Raw genomic sequence first — 21,743 nt, forward strand, 5'->3', positions numbered from 1 at the left:
TTTAGCTGGTGCCATTATGATAGAACAAAGGCTTCTGACAGCTTTTTTTTTTTTTCCTGTATTTTTCTTCATATTAGGATTATGAGATAGATAGAGAAATAGTAAAATTGCTACAAGTCTTTCAGCTCAACCTGGAAAACCAACCCATGGACAATTATGTTAGGTGCCAGGTAAACACAAAGTTAAAAAGACTGGTCATTATATAAAGAGCAAGTACAAAGTGCATACAAAGAATAGATGAGGTAACGCTAACAGAGATCTCTGAACTCTCTTAACTCATGATGGTGCTCCATGGGCAATGGCATCACACATGCTCAGCACAGAACTCTTAGTGCAAGAATTTCCTCACAGTCTGATAGCTAAGGCTTCAGTCCGATTTTTGTCCAATTTTGTTCTCTATTTATGTTCCTAACATCATAAAACCTAGCAAGAGAATAGAGGTGGATATTCAGAGCCTTATTACATTTGTCTTTTAGAGATGCAACGGTGCAAATCAGATCCAAATTTTCTCATAGATAGGCTTGCTCATGCATATTGCAACCACTAATTTTCTTAAAGAATAACAAAGTTAAAGTAGCTACTGGAAAATGTTGATGTAATTAAAAACTGAATCTTCAGCTTGTTTCTTAGAACAAAATGCCTGCCTTTTCATCTGGAGACACACTCACATGCCTGTTTTATCTGTAACCATATGCATATCCAAATTTTCAAAAGCAACAAAATCATTATCTGCAGATGCATGCAGCTGAGAGCAAAATTAAGTGGATGAGTCAACACAAGACCTGCGCTTAAAAGCACATCTGGAGTTTTCAGTCCATAGTACTCTACCACTGAAAGGTTGGAAAGTAGTATTCAGTTGATATATTTGCATGTTAATTAATTATGATTTGTCTGAAACTACTGTGAGATGCTGAACATTGCATTTGAAACCTAGCAGATATCAGCAACACTTCAAGTGTGTATAAAATATCACTGGAAAAAGACCTATGAAAGTCACCTAGCTCAGCTTCTGTTAGGCAGCAGTTTTTTCTACGGTATGGCAAATGGCACCATGTGTTACACACCAGCCAGGGCTGCAAGAAAGGGCACAACTTCAGTACAATAAAGCAAGGAAAATTTATAAATTGTGGCAAAATCATCTCATCGTTGACAAATGTATTATCCTGAAATGAATGAGATGTTTAAAAGAGAACTGAGAAGGAGCCTCTTCATTTGCCGAGTCCAGTCTCCTATAGTACAGAGAAGTACAGCATATATAACTTCCTTAACTGCATCTTAGAATAGCCAGGGATTTATAGGCAAGTAGAAATAACACTTTTTAAAAAGTCTATGCAGTAACAGAGAATACTATCAATAAATTTATTTCTTGACACCTATTAAAATCTCATGCATCTTGGGAAGATCTGTCTTTTAAGAGGCAGATGCAGAGTTTCTAGCTGGAGGGTACAGACTCTTTAAAGGATTTTGGTGGAGTTTCTTCTTTCCCTGTATGCAATTTATTCGTTCACATACCTTACAGAAATATTTTACAGAAATCCCCAGAGCAGCAGTATTTGTGCCATATATAAAAGTATTCCACATTTTTACTGAAGTTATATTTGAACTCAAAGATTCACTGTTTGCACAGTTCAGCTACCTAAAAATAGGTCTTTTAGAGCATAGTGTTCTCTTCTTCCATGCATATATACTACAGAAGCAGTAAAACAAAACAATCTATCTTTAAAATATCTAAATGTTTCTGAAAAATAATTACTTTAAAAATACTGACAAAGGCTTCAGTTCAGATTTTATTGCGATGTTTCTGCCTGCAAGCACTTTGCACTGCCAAGAAATCCTTGAAAATCAGCAATGTGAAAATGAAAATAAGGAACAAACCCTCATGAGAATCTCCAGAGTGAAAGTTTTTAAGATCATCTCAATTAACACACATAACACACCTTCTAACAGGACTATGACCTAGCTGATTAATCTTTTGAAAGATTTACAAAAATGCCCATCAGCTTCCCCTCTAGGCATTGCAGAGAATCACGGATTCCTGAGGTTTTGAACAGCAATATTATTCTTTGAGGGAAAGGAGTTTGATATCCACAGCCGTACGGTTGTTTGCTTAATCTCTTCAGGAGACTGATTCCAGATAAGTCACATAACTCTATTCAGTATGAAAACTGTCATAACAGGTGTATTTTTAACTCTGGTCTTCTCATCTTATATAAGTTAATATGGGTTTTATTTACAAGAGCATTTTCACTCCAAAAGGCCCTGAAAGTGAACTCCCTAAATGGAAAGTATTGTAATTTCATATATAATGGCAATAGTACAATCTTTCCCAGTGATTATTATGAGAGCAGACAAGAGAAACTGAAATGTCTACCCTAACAAGAAGTACACTGGCTACCTCAACAGCAAAAAAAAAAAAGCTATCAGGGTTTCAGGACTCAGAAGTGCAGTCTATATGGCTTTCAATGCTGAGATGAGTGCGTGGGCATTTTCATTACATCTCTATTCTTCTATGGGAGGTCTTTGAGCTAAAAGATTTTAGCTGATGAACACAGCAGTAACATTTTCTTCTTCTTTATGTTAATAGTCCACAAAAGATTGTGTTTTGCAAGGTTAATTTCAAGTCCAAACTCACAAGGGAATGAGAATAATTAGGCCCATTTAAAAGAATTCTCCCCTCTGGCAGAGTCAATTGAATTATTTATACATTATCTTTTCATATAATTGTACCTAGGACTGCATAAATGTTTTTTTTGTCTAACTTTCAATAAATTCCTAACACTTGTGTTTCAAGTTGGATACACCGCCTGCACCTGTGATAACAGAGAATGGCTCACTTTTAAAATGCTTTGAGAAATTAATCCAGAGGGAAACAGAAACATGCAGTTTAAAAGCTTCCGCAATGATACCATACGGATTAAAACTGCTCAGCTGAAGAAATAAAATTAGCAGGACAATAAACCTTGGGTTGGATCCTGTTACCTATTTCTGCAGGAATAACTTCACTGACTGCAGCCGCACTGCGCTAAGATTTGAGTGCTCCTTAGGTGAGAATCAGTTCTATGATGCAACCCTTTAGCTGCAATTCCTCCCTACATTCCTGCAATATTCTTTGTAACAGTTCCCACGCCCCTCTTTGCTGAGCGATCTCAGATTGCAGATAAAACCTAAAAATTCTAATGAGATGCTAAGGTGAAAATGGAAACCTATCTGATGCTGTTCAGATTACTTTCAGCTCTACAGAGTGCTCTTTCTCTCTTTAACACTTGAGAAAGTTTGAGATCATGGCACCTGAAATCACATTCCTGGTACAACATAGTTATTTGTTTGCTACAGTCAGAAAAACAACTGAGCCAAGTAGACTGGAAAGCAACTCACTGCAGAGATCTATAAAAAAAAAATTTGTATTTGTTTTTTCTTACTTAGATCACTCTACAAACACATCAATATAGTGAAATCCCACCACTACTCCTTAACGTTATGTTGAAAGTTCTGACACGAGTTTTGTGGGTCCTGGATTTCACTATATTCTTCACTGTCTGCTGCAACTCCAGATAACTTTCTTTTTTGTTTTTGCAATTCACTTTAAGTTTCTAAAAACCAGAAGTATTTTAATGCCTCTGGCTGTTTTTCCTTACCTCTGCAGCAACTACATAATGGGTATGCATCACTATTTAGAGACAACTGCATTAGAGAAGATGCAGAGCTAAATAAAGACTAATCCATTAAAAGGTTAACAGAATCACATACTTATTCATTCAAATTGTGTATGGACAGGAGTGATAAGTAAGGAAATTAGGTACACTGATTAACAAACTAACATTTTTATTAAACAATAAATCTGCAGTGCAGTAGTTATCCCAAAGCTATAGCTATGCTCAAATCACTTTAAATTAACTTCTTCAAAACCAACTTCAGAAAAAAAAAAAGAAGAAAAAAAAAGACGTTGACTTGTCTTTGCCAAGAATGCCAAGGCCTCAGCTACAATTGGTTTTTCACAGCCAGGCTGAACACCTCCCATTTATTTATTTTTAGAAGACAGTTAGATAGGGAATATTTTCATAGTTGTATCCCATGTCCTGAAGACACTGGTATCTGATCCTCCAGCCGTGGACTGCTTGCTTTTGCTGCAGTGCACGTTTGAGCACTCTGGATGGATGGCCTCAGACAGCAATTTGATGCTAAAAGACTATTTAACTAGCTCTGATATCTCTCTTCTTGCTATCAGATATGTTCTTTCATCCACTTCTACTTGACTAGCTGACAATCACATTCTTGAGATATGAGTCAACTTAAGGTGATGGGAACAGTTAAAAACTGATGGTTTCTGACAAGGAGTGAAAGGACAAAACAACACAAAAGTTTCAAAGACTACTTTTGCAAACTTACGGTTTCCACAGCTCTCTGAATCTGGAATTAGTCTTCTAAAAGACAGTGACTTCTCTCTGTTTCTTGAAAACAAAAATCCTTAAGGTTCTTACAGTCACTGCTCGTGCAGTCTCGTTTGTCAGAATTATTATCTATTACTCGAATCACACCAGCTAGCTATGGATGAAGAACACAGGATAATATACAAACACAGAACTATCTCAGCTCTTAAAAAACATAGTCAGGATATTTGTGCTATATGATGATCACATCAGAAATAACTGTGCCCACATGTTGGGCATAATTTTACCTCAACAGAAGTAGAACCAATTCAGTGCCTATAAGTTTCTGAATAATTGTGTGGTAGAAGCTGTAGCTATGTCAGAGGCTGTAAGAACCTAGAGGTGACCTACAAATGCAGTTTCCTTTGGCACTTTGCACTAGGGACACAGAAACAGATGAGTCTGGTCAGAGTTCATGAAAGGCTCTGCTGCTATCAGGGTTTTATACAGTTCAGAGAAGATGGCAACTTACAACTGCATATACTTTTTTATTAATTTTATTCCACAACTGATACTAAAAACATTTCTTATGTTCTTAAACAAAAGAATCCCTACTGCATTTTTCCAAATCAGCAATAAAAATATATGTCAAGGTCTTTCTCAACTACTACAGTTCTAAAATCCTCATTCTAGAGGTCACATGGGATATTTTACTTACGACTGAAAATTCTTTATTTTATCCCATATTTAACTATAATGCTTACAAAGAACAGGTGCTGGGTGCATTATTTGATTACATATCCATGGAGCCAGTGTGGTCCCCAGTCTAGCAGCCAGAAAATTTTCCTCCTTCTATATTCTTCTTAATTACTATTTATCCAGTATTACATATCCAATTAGTGTAGACCTCTACAGAATCTTAAACATATTAAAGAAAAATCAGGCTTTATTTGATCAGTGATATCTAGTAACACTGTTTAACAGCTCCATTAAAATAATGATTGAGTTTTACTCTAAATTAGAGCTGCCTTTATCCAACTTAATGTATATCAGATATTCTTTTTATGGTGTATACATAACTTTAATATTGGAACTCCATCTAGCTTTGCTTGTACACATCAGTGATGTTTGGTATGCAGCTCATATTTTAGCTTAAATAAAGTGCCATTTAATCTATAGATGGAAGTAAAGGCAAGCAGGATCTCGCCATGCAAGATTCAGATTCTTAGCTGAAATTCCAACAAACTATTTAACTCAATAATCTTTGTTTAATTGAGTACAAAGTGGGGCTGAGACTGACTAGCTTCACATTTTCAGTATAATTATTTAAAAATACATTTATTCCAATGTATTTCATTGCATTAAAGTACAACAAGCATCTCAGTTATAAAGAAAAGATCCACATCATGACCACTTAAAATCTAATTACTAGCAGATGAGAAATGACAACGTAACAAAGAACCTAACAGTTAAGAGTTGATATTGGTGTGAACTTTGCGTATTAAAAAGTTTAATATATTAGAATTTCTTCTCTCTTTTTTCTTTTGTTTTCAGCCTTTTTCTTTTCCATGCTGCCCTTTCCTATGACTTAGCAGGATAGGGCACCTGAGCCGTTATTCAGCTTTCACAAGTCTTCCTCAGTTAGAGCATAATTCATCATTCACTAAAACATACAGAAAACTTCCAGCTCACAGTACTCAGATGTGAGTTAGGTGCCAAAATCTTTGACTACTGCCAATAGCTTTAGCTAGAAAGCCAGTATTACCCTGCTGGAAAAAAAAAATAAATAAAAAATGAAGACCAAAAAGTACATTACATCTACCTAGAATCTAAGCCTGTCAAAAATAGCTTTTTTTCCCTCAGTTATTCAAGTAGGAGTATTTTAATTAGGAGAGCAGAGCAACTGATCTTCATTAGCTACACTGTAAAGCAAGCATTTCTCAATAGTTACACTCTAAAAGAGCTTGCCAAACCATACAAATAGGGTACATCCTGCAATCTGTTCTGCAATCCCCTGCTTCTGACTTAAAGACCTGATTTTAGCTCTGCAGATGCCTTCATTTGTCTTTAATGGAGAGAGACCAAGACAAAGCCTGTGGGAGAAGGAGGGACTCTGGGAAATATAGAACATGAGGAAAGCTACTCAATTTTGCTAGCAACAACTCAACTCAATTAGAAAAGGGCTCCTTGATGCAGTGTTCCTTCTAAACACACAATGCAGACTGGCAGAACTTTTCTTGATAGAACAGGAAGCATTCAAATGTAATATACAGAGTTATCAAAAGGAGAGAAATAACGTCTTCCAACTGTCCAAACAGAGAGCATATGCTTGAGGAAAACAGAGCTGAGGGTGGGGTAGCAGCGGATTTTAATGGAGTTAAGGCTTTTCTTCCAAGAGCAAGAAAAACACACTGTGAACAGTTTGTGCACAGTCATCGTGTCAGAGGAATTTTTATAGAAACAACCAAATCTCACTGAAGGGCACAAACCTGTCAGCTTCCAGCTCCAAGAATGCCAAGAGTAAACTGCATGTTTGCTCTCAGTTTAGCATTCAAATGCATAGCACTGAGACAGGGAACGGGAATTCTGCAAGGCGGCAGGCTGCCCCAGGGCACGCCGTGATATGCCCTGTGCAGTTCAGATGCACATCAGGTTGTACGAAATTGGTCTCCATCTACATAATCTGTTATTTTGGTGATATTATTTCTTTGCTTTTTTGTTGTTGTTTATTTCTTACGTAAATTAATTTCCCTAAGATACAGTGCCTAACGATCTGACTATCCATGATATGCTTCAAATACTGGAATACATTAGACTATAAGAAGGCCCTATGGTGATTTGCTAATTAGCTTAACTCTTATGGGACAGAGAAGTAGGAATTTTTTATTAAATCAGGATAACAGTGGACCATATTGATCTGACTGAGAAACGAGTATTTTAGTCAAGATGAGTCTCTAGATGAGTACATGCTGGAAACAGTGATGTTGTTTCCATAGCAATGCCATGACTGCTGCTGAAGTGAAATAGTGCGCTACCAGGAAATGAAGGGAGTTCAAGTGCTATGAGCTACATACTTCTGTGAGTGATGCAAATACATTCTCATAAAGAATATTTAGTGCAGCTAGATAGTCCAAAGATTGCTGCTGATGTGAAGTAAGCCTTATCAGTATGCTTCCAGCGCTGCAGTTTTCTCATTCAGTACACCAAAGATGACTTATCTAAATGCTTCAGCTATGGGCAACACTGCTAAGCCATTTCAGACTGAACATTAACAAATACAGCAACCTTTACCTCCCTTCTTTTCCAGTGAAGAGTATCATCTATAATTAAGGACACTCTCGTTCTCCATAACATGATCACACACACTAAACCTTTTAGCGAAGAAAAGCCTCATATATGTAATTATTTACTAGCTGACCCTCTTGCTTCCTTTCCTCTCACCTCCTCCCCCCTTTCCTCATCCTGCTCAAACAATACTGAGCAAACATGCTTGCAAGTGGGAAGTCATGTACAAAAGTTCTGCATATTTCTCACAAAAATTTACAGTCATAGCATAAAACTCACTTCCCTGCTTTTCACCCCAGTTACTGTTTATGCTAATATCAAAGCAAACCACAAAGTCACTAACTGTATTTTGCTTGCCTAAGGCTCTACCTAAAGTGCATATTTTTATCAAATTTTGCAAAGCTGAATTATTTTCCAAGGCAGCCAGAACGAGAACTAACTTAAGATCTGCACTGCTTTGTCTTTTTGTTTTGAAATACACAAAGAATTCTCAGTGATTCACAGAAGTGCTAAAATAATGGTTATAACCCAACTGAAGCCATTATAACTGTCCTCAACTAAAATTTTAAAAGACAAAGTATTTTACTTAAAAAACCCCAGCATATCACTGTTAATCTGACAGTTTTTCTCCAGCTTTTCCCCGGTAATTTGTAAAGATGTTCAAACATCAGCTGAATGTCCAGAAGCTCTACCACTGTATTTGTTGTGCCATCGTCACAACAGTCTCTTGGGTAAATAGACTGCAGTTCATTATATGCAGCACTGCTGTCTCTGAGGGAAAGTAGAAAGACAAGTATGTACCACTGCCAGATCCCTTATTAACGCATGCAACTAAGAGCTAAATATTTTCTATTTATTGTTTTAAACGTTACAAGGAATCAAACCCCCAGTGCAAAACAGCAAGATGTTTCACTTCCATTTTACATCTAGTAAGAAAGTGTGAAGCAAGCATTTTTAAAACTCAGTCTCCTCCTGTCTGTTCTCTTAACTCTTCTGCAGAACAAGGCACCAAACCAAGCAACATTCAGGTTTGATATTAGGAAAAAATCATTCTCTAAAAGAGTAATAAAGCATTGGAATGAGCTACCCAGGGAGGTGGTGGAGTCACCATACCTGGAAGTGTTCAAGAAGAGGGCAGGAGTGGACATGGGGACATGGTTTAGTGGGCATTCAGTGGGCGATGGGCTCACAAGTGAACTAGATGATCTTAGAGGTTTCGGTTAGAGACTCAGTTTCGTTACTGGACAGATTTCAAAATCTACTGGAAAACACGCTGCTGCAATTTTACGAGAACTTAAAGGGTCCTATATAGGGGAAGAAAAAAAAAAGAAAAAAAAAACCTGCCACTGTGGCCAGTATAGCAAAAGCAGGCTGCCACCTAAGTTTAACCACCTCTTTACTAATGTTTTTATTAGTGCTCTCTCTTATCACTGCCTAAACTGTCTCATGACCACTTGACAGGTATTCATTCACGCGTATCTAAAAGAAGTAGCAAGATCTGTATTGAATCCAGGATAAAACAGTTATTCCAAAGTTATCCACACAAGTATCCCCAAAGTTTATAAACAAAAAGTTTCCCATCCTAAAACTCAGAAACAGAGTCTGATTTCACCCCCAATCAGCAGTTTTAGAACATCCTCAGACACTTAACAGCTTACTTACTATAAATTGTGTAGTGTTGTAAGGGTTAAATTAGTGATTCAAACACAAACTCTAGCAAACACACTTATTAGTAAATATTCCACAACAGGAAGGTGTGCATAGTACACACAGCTGTGACTGAATACAACAGATGAGTACACACAAGTAGGGTCAGTAACATTCTAAATAATAGTTATTCAGTCTCAAGTACCTTTGATGTCCATGTTGCACCATCAAGACATATGGTAGCATTTATGGTCTTGAAACTGTTTTCCAGCTCTTCACAGGTACACTGCTAGTTTGAAGTATCTTTGTAGAAAACACTTTAGAAGACTACATATAAACATTTTCATACAAAGGGTAAATGAATTAAAATTCTGTTAATCAGGCTATGAAACCTAAAGTTCTCATACAGAATTTCTTTAAACTTTCTGTATCAATTTCCTCATCCACAAAATAGCAGACAAATTTATCTATCCACCAGCTCCTTACTCTTTTGTGAAGATTAATTGTTCAACATGTACAGGAGAAAGGAAAATATATGCATACAAAGAATTACCTTACACCACCGTATTCACAATGCTTCTGTTCTGATTGTATCAATACTCTCAGTAATGTTTTATTTTCAAGTATTTACACACATTTGGGATTTGAAAATTCATTTGGATCTGATATTTCAGTCACTAAGCTCTTATCATGAGAAATGAGTCATTAAAATCTCAGGTCATCCTCATGAACAACAACAAATAACTGTTTTGTTTTGTTTTTGAAGTTCTCAGAAAAATTTATCCTCACAATCCATACTTCATAAAGCATCTTTTAACACAACACTAGGGGATTGCCAAAAGCAAAGACTTACATAAGTATTCAGGAGTGTGGTTTGGTTATCACATACAGACATACAGAGACTGCTGTTCTCATTCTGACTCATCGCTCTGCTTCAGAAGAGGAAGAATACATTCATCAGGCACCTACAAACGTGCCCAGGAGAGACACAAGAGTGGAGGGTGAAGCTACAGTGAGAAGGACACTGTGAGAAGCCACACTGCTACTCCATAGAGATGCGCTGGCAAAATAATTTCTCACTCTGTCCTCTCATATGAAACTACAGAAGTACAGTTGCTTGAATATCAAAGGCAAACACTGCTGTATTTTAAAGGACCACCTAAAGATTGATCCTAGAAACAATCTTGTTAAAGAAGGCACCATTGATCTCACTTAATGTAGACGGGTGAAAGGCAGAAAAGAAATACCTCAATTTGTTTCCAAACTCATATTACCAAGAATAAATGCACCTGTCATTCGATACTACAAATGCAGTCCCATTTGGATTTTTGTTTTTAAGGACATCAAGAATTGCTTCACTTTATATATTTTTTCCTCTGACTTTAATAAAGCACAGGCCAAGCTCCAGAGATTAACTAGCCTACAGATCGAGAAACATGAAAGACCAATAGGAAAAGGAAAAAGAGCTCTTCGTGTTGGCAAAAGGAATTTGTCCACAGCAATATCTAATATCAACATCTAATAGTCCTTCATACAATTCCATGGATAAATATTCTTCTAATTCCTCTTGAAATAAAACAAAACAACAACAAAAAAGAGCATACAGTATTCTGAACTGGCTCCATAATCTATTTCTTGTCTTTCTCTTCCCTTATGTTCTGTAACACACAGAGAAGCATTTTTCTTGACTTCGTTTTCTCTGGCTCCTCCTGCACTGTGCAGTGCAGTGCAGGGGCAGCCTCCCTGACTGCAATGATCCCACAACATGGCTTTCAGGATGATGCCAGCACCTGATACAGCAATGACTGCATTAACTCCAAACAGAACTCACATGAAGCAGGCAAGCCTAATCCCCGAACTATGCACATCTGAGAAATAAGGGTTTTGTGCAGCAGGGTGGCTGAGAACAGGGGACAGAGGAAGAATAGGCCTTTCAGGAAAAAAAAGTTACAAAAAAGTGGTGCAGCTCAGCATGAAATGTCTTAAGGAAATTACAGTATGCTGTAACATGCTAGTCAGGTGGATAGTTATCATTCAGTCATCATCTGTTTTCTGTTTATGTGTCACTGACCAACTCCAGGACTGCTATTTTTCACAAAATTCCCTAAATTTTGCAACCTCTTAGCTGTCCTTTATGATATCTGAGTGTTTTCTGTTACAAATACTGCCTGGATTCTGGTAAGGGTAAGATATATTTATAAATTTGCAGAAAAAATATTTTATAATGTCCCTCCTAAGCTCCACTAATGCTATCACCACTGACCAAGGAATCACAATAAAGGATACTGAAGCTTCTATCCGTGATTGCTAAGTGCCAGAGATTAATCCTGAGATCATCCGCTGACATGTACGTCTCACAGTCACTGTTGACAGATATTGAGTTGACATGATAGGTGTGACCATTAGCAAAGATTCTCCGGGGAGTGACTTCTACCATCAAATCCATAGGTTTCAATACAGGCACCTGACAAAAAACAACAACAGATCAGAAACAGAGTAAGATCTTTACTAATTTTTTTGCTAGCATGATGGAGAGCAAGTATTCAAAGACTGTGACATTATAAAACTTCTCAGCAGTGTATGCAAGTTGAACTTCTCTATGGATGAACAGTTGGGCAAGACCATCCCTGACAACGGGGAAGCCAAGACAAGAGCCATGGAGAGCTAGGAAGAACAGTGGAAAGCTTGGGCCGCAGGAAGAGAGGCACTGACAGCTGCCACAGTGCAGGCCAGTCCCATGTCTCACATATGCAGAAGGTTCTGCCTTCATCAGGCAAACAATGAACTCCTAGTATTTATTTTTTCCTATATTCTGTTTGCTGCAAATCACTCACATTATTCCTTTTGCTACTTTATCTCAAAAAGAAGTCAATCAGCGAAAAGGTTATAATCTCTGCCAAACATAATAAATAAAGTCTTAGAAAACAAACCCAACTGATCATTGCACCCTTGTTATTTCCCTGTGTGTGATTTTGATGTCATGCTCTGAAATCTAGACAATGCCCTGTTGGTAGAGCATTAAGCACAGAAATGCTGTGATCCTCAACTGGGAATATTTGATGTAGTTGAACATGCATCAGAAACAATCTATTAAACATGCAAGATCATTTAAGGAGAAACACAGAAAAGTTAAAGCTTTGAGTTTAACTTGCTGCTATGGCAACAAAGCAATGATTCTCTCCGTCTTTGAATTCTCAGATTACAAGCAATCCTAACTGGCTTTGTCTGCTTAATGATACAGAACAGGAATTCTGCAAGAATTCCATTCATGTAGATCTGCAGTCTTCGGTGGGTATCAGCTTGGCTTGCAGGTAGGAGTTGATTGTTTCTTTTTAAGATTAGTGAAAATAATAGCACTTGTACAACACAGCCTAGGATAGAACTTCTAGTTCTAACCTTTAGTCATCTTCTTTAGAAAAACACCTGAAGTGATTCAGCCATTACAGTATGAGAGCAAAAATATATTGCAATATGAGATTGACCACTGAACCCATCAGCAATGCAAAGCCTCACATTCACTGGACTTCTGCATATCTCCAGAAAGAAGACAATTCTTTTATACTACTGTAATAATGATGAGACTGAAATTTGCTATACTGTCTAACTCCATTACTCTGAATGAGGTGAGTGTACTGTTTAATATTAATTATAAGTAGGCTTCTTCCAGCACACTAAGTTCCATAACCCTGTGTGAAAGAAAGTGAAGTCACACTGAGAGAATTTTATCAGGAAAAATAGAATTGATGATAAACTCCAAACACTTCTGTGATGGTCACTATGCTGTAAAGGATTTGTGACTTAAAAATAGATTATAGATTCAGAACTGTAAAGTCAGCCAAAACTTCAAGAGTAATTGCATATATACTTAACACTAGGTGTATATCTAAATCTTTCACTGACTTGGTGCCCAGGACTATCTCCTTCACACAGAAGCAACCAGGACAATGACAGCATCTTACCTGTAGTGACGTTACTGTAGAAAGATCTTTAAGCTTTCCTTCTTCATCCTTTAAGTTGTACCCTTCTGGCCTCTTATCTCTTTCAGTAATTTTCCATAACTTGATTGTTTTATCTTTAAAAGAAGAGACAAACAGCTTTCTGTCAGCATAGGAATTCTGAACATGGTTACTCACCTTTCACAAAATACTCTTTAAAGAAGTTTCTGCACCTTGGTTTAGCCATGTTCCATGCTGAAACAGTCTAGGTCTCTAAATCTGGCACATTCAATCAATGCTGCCAACTGGAAAGAATACTCATAAAGCACAACCCATACCCTGAAGTGAGTCAGAGGGCCCTGACAGCTGACAGACCCTGCAAAACACACGCTGTTCTCATATCCAACTCAGCAGTTTGCAGGCAGAACATACCAAAACCACACAGTGCTTCCTGCTGAAGGTCAAACTTGCAAAGTCAAATCATCAAGGAAATAACCTTGATACTAAAGCGTGTTAGCTAGGTTACTTGTGAACCACACAAGAACAGAGACCAGTTATACCTGTTTAGGTTGCTGTGGAAATGGACAAAGGTGTATTGGTATAACATCATGAGCTCTAACAAAGAAATGAAAGTGTGAAGTATGAAAGATTTTGCTCTCCTAACAAGGGATATCAACAAAAACACATTAAAAAACAGAGAAACATGCTATAAGGGTATGAGAGAGAGAAGTGGAGAGAAAAATATATCAGTATCACAGGAAATTGAGTTAAACCTAAACTCTCCCTTTTCGTGATGGATAAGGTGATCATCAAGAATATCACAATAGGATTAGGATGTCTCTTGTTTAGTGAAGAGTTTTTTAAACATTTCAGATGGAATTTCTCCTTTTTGTAGCTGCACATTAAAGCTGCAGATTTCCCTGATACTGTCTACTCCCCTCCAACCTTGCACCTAACCTGGCAAATTTAGGCAGAAAAATAAATGTCAGCTCTTCTCCTTCTACACATGCACATACCTTGTCCTGACCTTCTAATAGTTGGTTTACACATCCTTCATGGAGCAGCCAGATTTTCCAAAGCATCTGCACGTCAGATGCTAACCTCCATTCCTGCAATTTTTCTCATTTAATCTTTTCTTCTTCCTTCACCCTTCTCTTCCCAAAATTCCAAACACTTCTTTCAAATGCTAGTACGTATTATTTTAAAAGTTATATACCTCAATACAGCAATCACTCCTCATTTCTATAGCAATTTTACCTTTGATCTATTTTTATTTTAAAAATCAATCAGTTGCTCCGCTACTCAGAGAGCTTTTATTATTATGCATCTGTGTTGGGTTTATGTGGCAAGGTTTTGGTACTGGAGGGCTGCAGGGATGAGCAGGGCACAGCAGATGCCCCATGTCGGATCAGAGCCAGCTCCAGATGGCTCCAAAAGGGACCTGACACTGGGCAGAGCTGAGCCACGAGTGACACTGGCTGTGCCTCTGTGAGAGCAGATCTAAGAAAGGGAACAACCGCTGTTCAACAGCAGCTGGAAGAGGAGTGAGGAACATGAGAGAAACAGCCCTGCGGGCAACGAGGTGCAGGAGGGCAGGAGTTGCTCCAGGTGCAGAGCAGAAGTTTCCTGCAGCCCAGGAAAGGCCCACAGAGAGGCAGGCTGCCCTCCTGCAGCCCGCAGGCACCATGTGGAGGTCTCCACGTGTAGCCATGGAGCAGCCCTGAAGGAGGTGCAGCACATGGAGAGCCCCAGCAGGAGCAGGGCCTGCGACGGAGCTGCAACCCGTGGAGAGGAGCCTGCAGTGAGGCAGGAATTCTGGGAGAGCTGCTGCCCATGGGGACCCATTCTGGAGCAGTTACTAACAGATGGGCCCTGTGGTACTGAGCTGTATTGAAGCAGTGCTTGAACAGCTGCAGCCTGTGGGAATCCCATGCAGGGTCAGTTCAGTAAGGCTGGCGTCCCGTGTGAGGGACTCCATGTGGAGCAGGGGGAGAGAGTGACCATGGAGGAGCAGCAGAGATGAAGCATTATGGCAGCCCCTATTCCCTCTTACACTGTACTGCATGGCAGGAGGAGGTGGATGGGAGGAAATTGGTTTTAGTTTCTCACTGCTTCAGTCTGTTAGTAATAGGAAATAAACTACACTAAGCTCCCTATGCTTAGTCTGTTTTGTCCATGCTGGTACTTGGCGAGTGATCTCGCTGTCCCTGCTTCATCCCTTGAGCCTTTTTTCATCACATTTCCTCCCTCTCTCCCTCTGAGGAAGGGGAGTGAGAGAGTGGTGTAGTGGAGTTCAGCTGCCCAGCAGGATGAAACCATCACAGCACTTCCTACAGGTATGGATCAATCTACAGAATAAGTGGTTATTTCCATTTGCAGCTGAACAGTTGCAAAAGAAGTTCAGTACATTTCATTTTTATCAGTCATGTTAATTACTAGAAGTAATCACTTCACGTATATCACGTACTTGGGACTTTTATTACATGTAAATGTGCTTTTTTGCTCATCTAATATTACTAAATACAGTGATTATAAAATACGTAGGAAGAAAGTGTGTTTTCCACTGCTGAACTTGACTGCTATTGATAAATCTACCACTTCCCTGAGAGAAAACTTTCAGTGGTTAAGGATGTTGTGTGTTGGTTTTCTTCTCCCTCGTCTGCCTTCCGGACTTTAAAATCTCCATAGAAATTCCAAGTATGCTTATGTTTCGCAACATATTGAAATATCTTCGTGAGGTTCAGTATTCCTTCAGTCTCAAGAGTGTTGTGAAGTTTAAATTAATTAACGTCTGATAAGAAATCTCAAATTCTCAGATGAAAGGATGTGTATGGGTCAAATTCTGATTTACACAATGTAAATCAAATAGGAAGTCCCAGTATATTCTGGTACAAAAGATACCAATGAATTTTAATAATTTAATACTATACCACAAAATTAGTTCAGTTTACAGCGCAAACCAGGAATTTGCTAACTGCAAGCACTGCAAATCCACAGTGGGATTTGAAAGCCTTGGTGACTTTCTTCTGCCTCCATTAATTAAGACAATGCAAGCAGAGCTTAGCTGACAACTTACTGGTAATGTGTGAACTGCAAAAGAACTCTCTAATAGCAAGGTGACTCATGAAGGAGTCCTTAGAAGGACGGAAACAGATTCGGGAAAGTGCAGACCTGTCAGGTCTCATATAATGAAGGTGAGATTAGATGGACTTCCCTCTCATGCTTTCCCTAACACAGGGATGCTCCTTCCAGCAAATTCAATAGGCGCTGCCTACCTGTAACTAGGCAAAGAACATGCTCTGCAGAAGCTTTATAGGATCTTTTATAGTTCTCTTTGTTTTGACCAAAACTGTGCTTTAGATCCTAAACTAGCAGAGGGCTCATAAACAGGTAAAAATATAAGCCAGTACTCAAAGTGTTTTTACAGCAGGACCAATGTAAGCATGGATAGCAGACAATGCCTTCACACTGTACAAGCTGGGGAAAATAGTATTCTCCACTTCTAACAGGCATGGAATTGATATAAACTGTGTATTCTCACAGGAAGTCTGTGTGGCAGCAAGGAGTTCAACATGGGCCTTCTGTATCCTAAACCCATAACTATTTTAAGACTATGCCACAAGATGACTTTTCAGATTTCAGCCTTACTGTGCCAGGATACTATGAATTCTCCTTAACACAGAAAAACATTCTGCAATCCCAGGCCAACATCCACAGGCTATGCCCATGACATCACTTCTGCTCTCCTCACATAAAGAGGTCACGCAGGATTCTCCACAATTAGGAAGGAGGGAGAATAGAGGACAAAACATTTTGCTGGATCTTAAGCTGGCAGTGACCAAATATTTACTAAATGATAGATGTACAAATTAGGACCCATTCAGTTTCTTCCAACTATATTATCCTGCATCTCCCTTCTTAGCAATGATTCTGCATTTTCTTCAGCAATAGGCCTTAAGCATGTGGAAAGATGAGTCAGTACCCATTTCTTATTATTACTCCTATTGTAGAACTTAAATAGAGCATTTTGATGATAATGAATGAAGAGAAAAAGAAATTCATTTATCTCACCTACTTTCATTTACACATCTGCAAAGAATAAAAGTTATGACAAACACAGCAGACAAAATTCTAAATTCCCAGTGAAACACAGCTGCTGGATAAGGTGATGTCTTTATCACAAAGTTAATTTCAGGCTAGCATGGCACACAAAGAACAAAAATGGATAGTGCTCTAAACATCAAAAGGAAAAATCTTGTGACTGAGCATAAAATGCAAAAGTAACAGCTATCAGAATCAGTATGGCAGTCTGAGTAAACTCTGACACATGAAATCACTAAAACAGTAAATCAAAATGAATGCAGAACTTGAATATATACAGTCAGTGCTAAAATGCAAAAGAGCAAAATGTGGTTATGTCCAATATATTCTCTTCTATCTTACCATTTGTTGATAAAAGTGAGTGAGCTGCATTTTGCTGTGGTAACCACTTGATCTTGTTTATTTTTTCTTCTATCTCCAAGCTCTTCAAATAATCAAATTCAGGTTCATGGCTCTGGAAAGTGCTGTAAACATTGTACTCCCCCTGACTGTAAGGCTCATTTTTACTCTGTGAAGAATAAGAACAACAAAAATGCATGCTGTATTATGGCAATATATTTTCTCCTGCTCTAGGGGAAGGTGTACTAGCAGTCTTATAAAAATGTTGAATGTATAATTAAATTTCTCATTTAAAACATGATATCGATAGATCCGTTTCTACAGGAATGAAATTTCCCATAAATATCAAAGTAGCATTTTATAAAGGACAGAATTTTGAAAGAAATGTCAACTGCACAGAAGATGCTGTGCATGGACTAAATTTAAAACTGGAGCAGAAAAGATAGCAAAGCACAAACACTGTTTGAAATTGAATAACTCCATCAAAGAGGCAAAAGCTATTAAAAAGTAAAACAAAGACCACCGCTTCTCTTCTTAGCTTGGAATTCTGGAGCTCTGCTGCATTCTTTAGAGGAACAAGACTAAACTTCTGATGAAAAGAGACTTACCCTCCTTCCATTCTTTTTTACTCAATCTTGAGATTATAAGCAAGTTTTTTTGTTAGATCTAATTGAAGTACTAACAATCAAAACAGCTGTTAGCAAGCTATTAACTCACATACCTCAGGTTCCCTTTGGAATATAACAACCCGACCCCCCTTGTCACCAGTAGCCAGCAGTTCTCCAGTGTGGTTGAACTCAACTGTAGAAATAATATCAGCTAAAGTGGAAAAGAGAGAGAAAAAGGGAAATTTTAGTTTGCTGCTAGAACACAAAGCCATTAGGATTATCAAGCACTCCACAAAAAATGAGGGATTTGAAGGGAAATGAATTCAACAGCAAGGCACTAATGCAAACAGGCTGCATGCCATTAGAATCCAAGGTTGCTACACAAAGAAACAAGTGCAAACGTAAGGAGGCAAACTTGTTTCCAGCACGTCTGCAGCCTGGAGATCTCCAGAGGGGTTAAGATTCAGGAAGAGCAAACCCAGCTCTATAAAGCTTTTTCACTACTGGAGATAGCAGACAGTGTTGGCCCCCTGCTATTTCCTCGGCAGGGACCAATGTGAAAGCTTATTCCTGCTGCATGTATTATTTATTCTTCATTCTTTATTAGGTTTCCAATAAAACCCTAAGCACTAGTTTACTAGTGTTTGAGCCAACAGTAGAAAGGCAAAGTACATGTGCCACAGAGAACTGCTCACCGTGCCATGCTGGCAAGAGCCCATTCAAATCAGAGTTTTCAGTAAATCATTTCAGCACCATAAAAATGTGTCATCAGAAGATAAAAATATTGCAGTCTTTTTCTAATTTTCAACAATTCTCTTTCCCTAAGCAATTGCATCAGCTTATACAAGAAACCTCATCAAAACCTGAGGCCAATCTTGAGCACAAAATACTGAACATCAGAATGAGAAGGGAGAAATTGATAGGAGCAAAAGAGCTGGCACTTCTGCTTGTACGACAGCAAATGCGAGAATCATAATCCACAGTTAATCCTACACTATTAGCATAATTTAAATTAAAATGCCTAGTGCAATAGTAAATTAAGAAGCCATCACATATACAACCACAGACAAACGCAGGGTATTACTCAGAGACTACACGTATGAATTCTCTATAATGATCAGTATGCACTCAGCAGAAACACAGGCCGCGTTTTTTGAAGCATCCATAGTCAGCAGCTCCTCTTCAGGCATTAAAAGCTGTGGTTTTTAAATGTGTTCATCATCCATCCGTTTATATCGAGAACAATGGGGCTACAGGGGGTTAAGCTCTTTTGAAAGCCCAGCCCCAAATGAGTTCACTAAAATTTAAAGGAATTAAAATAACAAGTGGATGCTCCATTTATTGGATACATTTTGTGAACTGAAAACATCTGCTCCTATTATTCCTCTAATACACTAGCAGTTGAGTGTTAAAAAGCTCCTATTGCCAGTAGCTCTCATCAGCAACACAGTTTCCAAAAACCCAGATTCTTACTGGAAGATCATAAGCACCACCTGAAGAGGGAAAACCACACTCTAATAATAATAAAGCATCTCTTTTGATCTTTTTAAGAAATCTCCATCATTCAATTCCATTTGTCTCTCTAAAAAAAGTTCATCTTTTTTTTTTTTTTTTTTTTTTTCACTACACGTTGACATGTAAAGAAGGAAGGGAGGATCGTAAAGTATGCAGGCAATTATTTCTTTTCTCTGAATAAAATGTATAGATACAAAGCCTTTGAGAGAAATGGCATACAACAACTTGCAACATTTTGGTCATGAATCCTAAGCTTCTCATATTTGATGGTCTTTGATTCTTTATGCAGATCTCTGCAGACTGTATTTCACAGGTGATTATCCCAGCTGCTCTCACCTTACTAGAATATGGAAAGAATAGAGAGGCTATGGCTGGTGATGCTATGGGGCTCAGGAGGGGCTGGGTTGGATCTAAGAAATATTTAACATAAAAAAATCAGATCAACTTTCTTGGCATGTAACATTCATCCGTAGTTCTTACTAAGAAGACATCTTGGTTACTTTGTTCTTATCCTGCAAAACTCATACTAATGGTAGGTGTGAGCTCAGGCTCATAAAACAATATCTGCATGGTTTTAGTCATTTAAAGTTGTATCTGACCCCAGCCAAACAGGCAGAACTGCAGACAACTCATACTGACAGTGCTTTTAGACCTATCTCTAGCGTGTATTGGGCAAGAAGGCGAAAGAAGAGGGGAGAAGTGTATTAAGAAAATGTGTGTATTGGTGTATAAACTCAGGCATATGTAGCTCATAACTGACTTTCCCAACAGGTCACAAAAAAATCAGATGCAAAAGTAATTAATGGTTTTACATTAGCATATGTGAATACACTTTCCGTTGGCTTGAAATACTTACACAGTGGCATGAAATTGTCTGTAAATGATCACAAGATACTACAGAAGGCACAAAATGGTCACAAATGGTCACAAAGCACCACAGACACTTCAGCCAATGCCCAGTGAAGTCAACAGGAATTGCATAGTCATCAAAGCAACCAAAGCAGGGTAATAATAAAACCTCTGTATTTATTAAAATAGTGTGCTGTTAAGTGATTATTGCTTAAATAAAAGCAGCTAACACGTAAGTATCTCTGAGCAGTCAATGTGATATAGTTCAGTGCATAATTCCCTCCCTCATAAGCTGTTTATCCCAGAGGCATCTCTCCTTTCAACAAGAGAAGTGAATTCTGAACTGGAAATCGCCCATCGTTTTTAAATTAACTTGTTCTTAAAAGAAGATCAGAACCAATATTCCAACCTTACATGGTATGCAGCTTGTTGGTAAAAAATTAGCCTTGAATTGAAAAATCACTTTTATTGATCCTGTAAATAACAGCTGAAAACAACAGCCAAAATATCTTATCCAACATGCCAGTTCAGCAGGCAAGCATTAGTCATGCTGCTTTCATAAAGATTAGCCGAGATGGCTCTTTCTAAGACAGATGAGGCAGGAACAGAATCAATCCACAAAGCTTTTCATATCCCTCTGCAGGACATTCCCCTACAGCTTTGTTAGTGCTATAGCAACATCAGCCACTATGGTCTCCCTGCAGACTCTTACATTGGAGAATGACTCCCTGAGCATGCAGAGAAGCAAACTCCCGGCCAACTACCCTCTCTGGGATATATAAATGCTGCACAATGCAAGAGCTGGTGAATTTGCACGTACAGTGAGTCCTTGGTAAGGGATGATTGAGATGAAAGGCTCCATCCTGCTCTACACCTTCCATGTCCTAGCATTATCAAACTTAGCACTAACTTTGATTATATGAAAAACAGATAATTTAGCTATTAATTACAGGTAACCTCAATAGCCAATGTTGACAATTAAATTGCAAATTTCAACTTTAATGCAATATTAATCTTCCTGATCTGTGTGTAAATTCCCCACTTTGTCTACACAGATGTTAATATAAATTTGTATTTAAAAGACATGACGCACAACA

General features: G+C 38.2%; 1 protein-coding gene across 9 annotated transcripts in view; it reads right to left on the reverse strand.

Moving 5' to 3' along the window:
• The window catches only part of PPP2R2C (protein phosphatase 2 regulatory subunit Bgamma), a 168,253-nt gene that overhangs the window by 29,953 nt on the left and 116,557 nt on the right, over positions 1 to 21,743 (reverse strand). For all 9 annotated transcript variants that reach the window (XM_048941497.1, XM_048941506.1, XM_048941501.1 and 6 more), the window contains 4 exons: positions 18,396 to 18,493; positions 17,678 to 17,843; positions 13,259 to 13,371; positions 11,586 to 11,763 (listed from right to left, as the gene is read on the reverse strand). In XM_048941497.1, the coding sequence (XP_048797454.1) occupies positions 11,586 to 11,763; positions 13,259 to 13,371; positions 17,678 to 17,843; positions 18,396 to 18,493 (555 nt within the window). The remainder of the gene's footprint in view (positions 1 to 11,585; positions 11,764 to 13,258; positions 13,372 to 17,677; positions 17,844 to 18,395; positions 18,494 to 21,743) is intronic.

This window comes from Lagopus muta, chromosome 4, assembly GCF_023343835.1.
Source record: "Lagopus muta isolate bLagMut1 chromosome 4, bLagMut1 primary, whole genome shotgun sequence".
In the NCBI taxonomy this organism is placed as follows: domain Eukaryota; kingdom Metazoa; phylum Chordata; class Aves; order Galliformes; family Phasianidae; genus Lagopus; species Lagopus muta.